This window comes from Asparagus officinalis, chromosome 1 (assembly GCF_001876935.1).
Source record: "Asparagus officinalis chromosome 1, Aspof.V1, whole genome shotgun sequence".
In the NCBI taxonomy this organism is placed as follows: domain Eukaryota; kingdom Viridiplantae; phylum Streptophyta; class Magnoliopsida; order Asparagales; family Asparagaceae; genus Asparagus; species Asparagus officinalis.
In genome coordinates, this window is record NC_033794.1 from 118,591,995 (window position 1) to 118,601,809 (window position 9,815).

At 32.2% G+C, this 9,815-nt stretch overlaps 1 protein-coding gene across 1 annotated transcript; it reads left to right on the forward strand.

The window, feature by feature from the left end:
- Window positions 5,109-8,362, forward strand: LOC109844129 (putative zinc finger protein CONSTANS-LIKE 11). The gene is made up of 4 exons (XM_020413101.1): window positions 5,109-5,140; window positions 6,312-6,607; window positions 7,791-7,949; window positions 8,116-8,362. Exons 1-3 carry the CDS (start codon window positions 5,135-5,137, stop codon window positions 7,900-7,902), a joined length of 414 nt encoding a protein of 137 aa, XP_020268690.1. The 5' UTR covers window positions 5,109-5,134; the 3' UTR covers window positions 7,903-7,949; window positions 8,116-8,362.

The window sequence follows — 9,815 nt, forward strand, 5'->3', positions numbered from 1 at the left end:
ACGGTATTTATTTGTTTCATTTCTTTGTGTGTTTGTTTGTTCTTGATCTTGACAAGGGAGGGAATGATTGAAGCGAGTCAAAAGAAACTAATTGTGTTTGGACGGGAGAAAGTGGAAGGGAGGGAAAACTTTTGATGAAGTAGGTTTTCTGTTAAATTCAATCCCATCAATACAAATTTGCTCACCCCCAAATTAGGTGGGACTAGGGGTGTTTGGTTCAAAAAAAAACTTTGGGTGGAAAACACATGGAAAGCTAATGACACGGTTTTCCTATGTTAGAATAGCCAAATGTATTTCTATCCATCAGTTTGGTTCACAAGAAAACAATCGGGAAAACTTTTCAGAAGCGTTAGAAAATGTCAATCTTTGGTGGAAAAACTAATTCCTAGTTTCTGAGGCAAATGTTGCTAGGAAATCGAGTTAGAAAATATTTAAAAAGGGGTTGTTGGTTTTTAGGGAAAAACGTGTAACATTTTAACATGTCTTCTCTTAATATGCTGAATTCCTGATTTCAAGTTTTGAACCAAACCTAAACTTGTGATTAAGTAGGTTTTTCCTTTCTTTTTGATATGAGGAAAAAAACTTTCCCAAGAAATGCATGAAAAAGTAAAAAAAAATAAAATTTCATTGGAACCCTATTCCTATATTACATGGGAATGAACCAAACAGGCCCTAAGGAAAAAGGATTCTCTTTAACTTCTCATCTCTTGTCTCCCATGTCTTCCCTTAATTTCCCTTATCACGATGAAATGCCAAAAGACAGTGTTCGATTAGACAAAGAAAAGGGAAGAGAAGTTACATGATCAATAATTCATTTAGGGCATGTTTAGCTAATACATGAAACCTATAAGTCACTTGTTACTTTTTTTTTACTTGGTGGAATGCACGTGCGCTGCACGTGGTCAAATATCTTAATTATTTATTTTAAATTTATTTATTTACTATAACATGGTTGCAAAAAAAATTATGATTATGATAATATATTAATTTTTTTTTGGATATTTCTATGTATAAGATCTTGTTGGTTTCAACAATTTGCCTTCCACAGAAAAAAAAAGTCTTAAAATATTAATGACTTAAGAGCAATTTAATGACTTAAAGATCTTCAAAATATTAATGATGTAAGGGACCAATATAAAAAACTATTATTATTAATGATAAAAATAAATTCTTGAATTTATCAAAGTAAAATGGTTTTATCCGGTCATATAGAATTTTGCTTAAATATAAAGAAATTACTTTAACCTATTGTTTACTTCCAACTATTGTTTATCCGGTAACCAAGTTTTACGGATATTCAAAAACTTTTTTCTAGAATTTTCTTTGTCAGAATGTGCAAATTCAATCAAGAAAGAAAACATAAATTATATGATCAATTCCAAAATTTAATATTGTAATCTTTCTATATCTTCCCAACTAATTAATTGATTTGTCAAAATGATTACTCTCTAGTTTCAGAAAATCATAAAATATAATATGAGAATGATTTATACATATTATGCACTATGGATTGTATTTTAACAAATAATTCATATCTATCCAATATCAAACAACATCCAAAATTTTAGGTTAAGGAGTTAGAAGAATCTAATATCTGCAACAATACTCATACCCAAGCTATGTGCTTCATAAACTTATAAGAAAGAGAGAACTATAAAATGAACAATTTAATTTATTTTGTCAAATAGTTTATTACAAATCATGAACGATAAAGGGAATCAGAAAGATCATATACCCTTCGAAAAATAAAGATTAAATTTTTCTTAGAGATTTTTACAGCAAAAGATTTTCAGAGTTGATGTAGAGGATAAATCTTAGGACACATAACCCAAATGAGTTTATAAAGTGATATACTTACTATAAAATCCACTTTTATAAAATTGATGTCACATGTGCCTTAAGCTACGCTTTGTTTAAGGGTTAACTTTAGCAAGCTCCCTCCTAGCTATGGGGGCAATGTCAAAAAAAAACCTCAGTTTTTTTAAATACAAGGGGAACCTAGTAAGTCAAAAGGATCCCCAAGCCAAGGCTGAGTTCGAGCCCCCCATCCTTACCAATAAACCCTTGGTGAATTGACCCCCTACCCATCCAGCCACCAGGTTAGTAGGACACTTAAGGGTCATGGGTGGCAAATCTCGAATCCAAACCTTTGGCCACCAAAATTGCTAACTTGAAACTAAGTAAATCTTCGTCAAATTTGGGGTCTTGTAGATAATCTATCTCAACTTTAAATTTAGAGTCTAATCTATTATATGATAAGTATTTGACTTGGAAAGACCAAAATATCCCTCAAATATAAAAGAATTAGCTTGGTTTTTGCTAGATTAAAGAAAAAGAGAAGATATAGAGGGAAAAAAATTATAAATTGGTTGTGGTCTTTTTATTATCGGTTGAGAGTTTTTTTAACTAAAATAACTTTCTTCAAAAGGGTATTTTCTCAAAATCACATATTTAAGTAATACATTAAGGGGTTTTGTTGAGCGAAGTGTAAAAGATGAGGGGAGTTTTTATGAGACACACTATAGTCGATGGGTGTTTTCTAAAATCCCACCAAAGTTAAGAGGGATTATCTACAACACCCTTATAGTTAGAGTGTTTTGTCTAATTAAATCAAGTGAGTGAGTTTTTTGAGACAAGCCCCTAGATGAGAGACTTTAAAAAAAACTCTTTTTTTTAAATTTGGCTTGTTTATATTTTTGTCCCTCAAATTTTTAATAATTCAATATTAATCCCTTAAATTATAAGCAATTTCAAAATTTTGAGGGAATAATATAGAATTATTGGAGATCTAAAATCAAGGAACTTATATCTTTAAATATTGCACTTATAGGCAATGTATTAAATTTCGGCCAGTATATATTATTATATTGGCCGATATATCACGATAATATTTATGGTTTTTGTGTTATTTTATTTTATTTGGGTATTTTTTTCTAATATATTAATCGTTATAAAAAATATTGGCCAATACATCCCTTTGAAGATATCAACAAAAGTGAGTCATTTTTAATTTAATTATAGGCTAGGTTTGGGTCATGTTTGGAAACCAAAACCAAAATCCACGAAAGCCACAAATGTCACAATTCATCTCCCAAATCTCCCCACTCTCAGCTCTCCTAATTTTTAAGCATATATTTTCATACAAATTCTCACGTTTAAAATTCATTAATATGTTAGATTATAACCTACAATGTTATATTATGTATGAATATTATCTCATATGACACATGGTATTTTTTACATATCTTCGATTTCTGCAATCTGATGTCATAGATTTTAGTTATCCAATATTTAACTGATGTCCGACACTTTGTAGTAGTCCTTCAAAAGCCTCTTCTAAAGTTTTCTAAGCAAAATATATAATTTTAAGAAATAATTCAAAATCTTGAGACTTATTTAAAATATGATGCTTTAATTTTTTCACATCTCATCTACTATATATGTATAAGCTAAGCCTCTAACCTCATATTATATGATGAATATTATTAATCCATAGGATCACATACTATTATTTGTGGTTAACAAATGTTTCAAATCTTTATAGACTTAATTGAACATAAATACCTTATAGTTTATGAAAGTTATATACCTCCACTTGCATCTTGTTGCACTTAAATATTCTAAGGTTTTCTAAAATTGTATGTTTGTACCTTCTGTCCTGTTACCTAAATGCAATAATACTCTTTGTAATTTTCCTATATGAGTGTCATGGTATAATTCTAGGATAATTCTAGGTTTTCTACTCTTTTCATAAACAATTGATAAACATGCAATGCCTACTAATATATGTTATATATTAATAATAATTAATATGATGTAGAGTTTTACAATAACATTGAAAGGTTTAGTGACCAAGTTAGACAAACTTGTAATTAATTTATAGTATGAAAGTTATACACCTCTACTTGTATCTTATTGCACTTAAATATTCTAATGTTTTCTAAAATTGTATGTTTGTACCTTCTATTCTATTATCTAAACGCAAGAATACACTTTGTAATTTTCCTATATGAGTGTCATGGTACAATTCTAAGACAATTCTATGTTTTCTACTCTTTTCATAAATAATTTATTAACATGCAATTGCCTATTAATATATTATTATACATTAGTAATAATCAATATGATGTGAAGTTTTACAATAATATTGGAAGTTTTAGGGACCAAGTTAGACAAACTTGAAGTGACATGTAATATAATTAATTAACAATAGTAATTAACTTAGTTTAGTTAGAATTAGAATATAATATCAAAAAAGAATAGGGGTAACATAGTTCATAGAAAGTTTTTCCACAACTCTCTTTTAAAGGGAGTATGATATGATTTTGTTAGAGGTAAAATAGTCTTTTAACATCAATAAGTAAATACACTTTAAGTGCCAAAAAAGTTGGAGAATATCAACTTATTATTATTTTTTCCAACATTTAAGTTAAATCTAAGTAAATAAGTAGGAATTAGCAAACATCATTTTGGACCCTTATAAGTGAAATCCTAGTTATAAGTTAAAATAAGTTGGTCATCAAACATGCTTTAAAACTCAATCCCTCCCCCTTCCAATCCCTCTGTTTCAAGAAGATTAAGAAAGGGGTTGAATTTGCTTCTTTTTAGCCCTCCTTCCCTTCTTTTTGCTAACAAAAAACTGTAAGCAAACACAATTTGAGGGTTAGCTTTATAACCTTCTCATTCCTTCTCCTTGCTAATTAAAAATTATAAACAATTGCAACTTTTGGAGGGTTAGCATTATTTGTAGTTTAATGTAAGTTTAAGAATTATATGCTTATTTATTTGAGAAGATTTAGATGCACGTTTATTTCTGATCTTATTCAACTTCTAATAGCAAAACACTACTGAAAACTATATTCAATAAGACTGATATAAAAGTTTTCATAATGCAGCTCATATTTACTATTATGTGCAGATGGCTTATCCTCCTTTCAAAAGTACTGGGATATGTGATGATGATGGGGTTTTCGAAGGCTTCAACTCCGGTGACTTAGGTTTCCCCATGAGTAACATCGATGAACTACTCGGCTCTACACAGGCAGACTATCCATTTCAGGATCGAGATGTAGATGCCTTCCTTATGGAGAAAAACTTTTCTGTTGCAGATTCAAATGGTCATATCGAGAATGCAATGGAGGTATCATCTCATTCTTATGATATCTTGTAGTTAATTGTTAAATTTTAGTTTTCCTAAATGCAAACACCGCATATCTATTAATCATTTTTTTTTTGGAAATAATAAATGATATAGGATACCTATCTTTGCTGTGCACGTTATTTTCAGCAATATAAAGCGTGTATATAGTGTCATGTTGCTGACCGAATTTATGTCATAAGCTCTGGAAATAACATATTATTGACCGTATAAATGTTATGGGTTTCATTAGTCAATAGGTTGTTTTACTACTTAACCGTATATATTAGCACTCTTTGCCCAACCCTTCAGAAATTCGCAGTGCATATGACTTGATATTTTGGAACATTGTTATGTTATAAATTTCTGGGTCAGAATGCTGGGGAAGTTGAAGATGATTATGCCCAAAAGATGATGGGAATTTTTATACAGATGACAGTTTATGAGATAAAAAATGTAGACATATTCATTTGGACGCTCATTTGATTTATTTCCATCTTCCTAAGTGAAAATTAAGAGGGCAGGTAGAACATGATAAGTTCTTGTCATTTTACATATGCCCCCTACTTCTACCTCGAAAGATTAAAAAAAAATTAATGTATATGTAGATTATCAATGGAAATTTTCATTGAGGATAAGGTGAGGGGGTAAACTAGTTGAGCTCCTGATACATGTGCACGAAGGATAACATATGCGTAATTTAGGAGTGATAAGATTTATTATAATTGTTGATTCAAAGGGGTATGTAATCATATCCTATAAAGTGGAAGAGAATATGAGTTTCAGATATATTAGCACACAAATAGTTTGATTTCAAGCTATTTAGTGGGAGAACATTGATAAGTATGAGATTAACATGTCTACTAACATATGGGGTTTAATGTCTATACCATACACAAGCTCAAAAAATCAGTAAGTATTAAGTAACATGAATCAAGGGAAAAACATATAATTTGGTTCTGATATTTTCCGGGCAAACTTATTATTCTCCCAAAATATTTAAAAATAATTTGTGAAACCGTTAGTTGTGTGCCTTGTCATTACCTTAAAGAATGGTGGTCATACCAACTAGGTGGAATTCTTGTATCAGATACTTATTACAGCATCCGACCTTCACTTCTCGCACGTTATCCCTACAAAAATTTTAAGAGAAAAGCTTATGTATTTGTTTCAGGCATCCTCTTCAGTGCAGCAAGCCAGTGCTCTTGACACAACATACAGCAACTCGGATCAAATGCTGTTAAGCATCCAGAGCAACTTGAGCTTCTCTTCTGCAAATATATGCCCAAATATGCCGCTCTCGCTGCCGAGCTTGAGTGGAGAAAGTAGAGTCGCCGATTACCAAGACTGTGGAGTATCTCCGATGTTTCTTGGCATTGAATCTCCGTGGGAGCCAAATGTCGAAGGTAACTGTCCTCAAGCTAGGAAAGAAGCAAAGATTAGATACAATGAGAAGAAGAAGAACAGAACGTAAGTTCTTTTAGTATCTGATTCCATGCTCTTTAAATCATTTCTTTCGTCCGATACGTTAGCGACCATACACTTTATATACAGTTGGACATTCAATATTGTCCAAAAAAACATGGGATATGGTGTTAATGCACATAGGATATTTGTGTTCATGACTGAAGAAATTAAAAATTTCCAGGAAATTAGTTATAGAGTTTGTTAAGAATCATTCATGAATTATAATATAATTTATATATCTTAGAAATTAATTAACTACTAAATAAATAACATGAAAAATTGTATAAAAATAAGAATTATATCTAGTTTGCTGTTGCATTAGATAACTTTCTTTGTGAGTTACACTCTATACCATCCTTTTAGTATAAACCTTATTTCTCATGTTATATAAAAAGCTCTAGATCTGTTTAACAATTGATTATAGATTTGTTTAGGTAAATTTCACATAACCCCCTTTAACTTTAGCTGATTTTGAGACAGTCCCCTAAACTTTAAAGATGTCACTAACAGTGTGATGAAATGGTAAATACGACCAAAGTACCCTTTTCAAATTAAACCCTAATTGTTTTTATTTATCATCAAGTGCTTACTTGAATCCTTTAATTGGACCAAACTCAAGGTGATTTTGTGACGATACCTTTAAAGTTATTGAGAAGAACATGAAAGGTTAGGGACATTGTGGTCATTTGGATGCACGTGATTTTCATATGCACAATTAGATCTAACATTGTTAGTTAGCAGTGTTATCTGACAAACTTAAGGGAGGTTAAGTGATATTTCTAAATTTTGGGGGGTCATCTTAAAAGTAGCCAAATTAAGGGGTTTTGTGTATGTTTCCCTATTTAACGTATATAATATTGTATATGTTGTACATAAACATAAGTATACACATATAAAAGTATCCCCCCACACCCCGAAATCCCCACCCCTTTTTTGGGAAATGCATATCTCTCATGTCTGTATCACGTCTCTGGCCCTCTTATTTATGACCCATAGTAATAGAAAAACTCCCCAATGACCCAAAATATGGGACCAACAGGGGGGACATGTGAGGTGTCCCCCTGCTATTGCATAATGAGCTGGCCATCATACACCTCATCTGTCCCCCCTGTTGGTCCCATATTTTGGGTCTCTATAGCAAATAATAACTAGGATTAATGATGCGAATAACTATGAAATTTTGTAGGTTCGGGAAACAAATCAGGTATATTTCGCGAAAAGCAAGAGCAGATACCAGGAAGCGAGACAAAGGTAGGTTTGTCAAAGCCTGTGAGCCTTCTGAGCACACCATTCATTAGCAAGAAATCGTCGAACCTAGTCAAAATGAGCACACGTTTTGGCTCAGGTAATTGATTTACAACGTCTCACGCAAAAATATTTTCTTAATGAAAGCTCGTTCTCATGGTGATGCATTGTCGTTTGCTCGATAATTTTGTCATTGTGAAGTGGCAGCTTATATCTTAAAATGAGGTCTATTAATTAAAAAAAATTTTGTCTTTTTTGCGTCGCAGGGCACAGTCGAGCTTATTTCATTTAGGAATTTGTCGCACTTTCATGCTTCTCCCACCTACCAAATTCTTATTATCATTCTTTAGATTCTCGTTCAGAGTGTCCATTGCACTTGGCTGAGCAATTATTCAGGCCAATGCTGAATAAGTTTTGTTCGTAATCTGTTGAGAAGTTGCATATAATGAAGTTTATTATTGTTTGATTTTTTAAGTAATCTTTGTTTGGAATTAAATCAGTACATTCTGATATACTGCATCCGAAGGGATTTTTCTTGTAGACTGTGAATTTGCGGTACTCTTCAACTGTGTGTTTTTTTTAAGTTAAGTAGGTAATGCCTTTTTTATCATCCTTGTTTTCCTCTAATTTTCTTTTTTAAGGCAAGAAAATGCGTTCTAAGTCTTGTAAAGTGATTAGTTGTAAGTAGTCTCTGTTCGGCAGCACCTCGGCAGCACAACAAGAGAGTCAGGTCGCAATAGGAATTCTCGTTTCACCAATGAAACAAGAACCTTAAGCAAAATATCTCAACAAAGTGGGGTATCAGCTCTTCCTCTCATCAGTTCTAGGACTGACCTGTCGAGGGAACCTAAATAAGTTATTACAAATCACACAAATAGAGAGACAACCAATTTTACGCGATTCGACAGATTGCTTACGTCCACGGGGTAAGGAGGGGGGAGATCTACTATTAGAGGAAGAGAATACAACTAGGGTTTACAATCCAACTTAAACCGTCAACCAAGCTCTCAAATTCCTCACACAAATATCTCTCTCAAAAGACTGTGTTTTTCTTCTTTTGCTATAGCAAAAAAAAACCCTCAGCCGCAAAAATAACTATTACATAGTCGGTGAGAAAGCCGAAATCTAACATTGTCGAGATCTTAGAGTTGAACATTTTTTTATTTCACTCTTTAAATGACAAAAAGGTTGCAATTATCGCGCAATCCCATTCATTTTGTTGGTCAAGTGCGATGTTTGAAGACACCAATCATGTTAGAGATCCAATATCGTAGAAGGCCATGAGTTTATATGGAACTTTATGGTAGTCAGTTGCCAAACATCTCTAGCGAGTTGACAATCCAGGAGAAAGATGCTAAGAAGATTCTACAACGCCAGCAAAAACTTGGTGCATGATTACGAAGGACTGTGTACGTACGAAGATCAAACCAAGAAGACTCCAATTAATTGTAGAAAATTTCCAACCTCTTTTGTCTGATATCTCAGGAAGATGTGTAGTTTCTAATAATATTCATAAGCTCTTGTAGACGTTGTAAAAGATTCAGAGTCCGATCCAATCCTCCATGGATAGAGATATTTGAGAGCTAAAAATGTTGTAGTCACCCACACGAAATTTCAATATGGCTTCATGACGGTCTCAATGATAAGATAATTCAGATTAATTTTGGATTACATTTATATTCTGCCAATTCAATTATCAACATGAAAATTTAAATTGGGTGTAGCCATTTAAACAAGCATTGAAGAAAATAAATAATCACAGTGCTAAAGATTAGAGATATAAGTAAGCAAAAACTATCAAAGTGGAACCGATGAACAAATTTTAGTAAGGATATAAGCCAAATATACTTAATCGTGATATTTAACCACGTGCATTGCACATGCATAAAACCTAGCAAGAGCTGATGTACTTGTTTGGTCTACAGCAAGGGAAAGCAACCTAGGAAATGTTGTAGTCACCCACCCG

Excerpts from the sequence above, each read along its gene's own strand:
- LOC109844129 (XM_020413101.1), top strand. Across the intron at positions 6,608-7,790 it reads GAGAAGAAGAAGAACAGAAC|GTTCGGGAAACAAATCAGGT; the intron begins GTAAGTTCTTTT and ends GAAATTTTGTAG.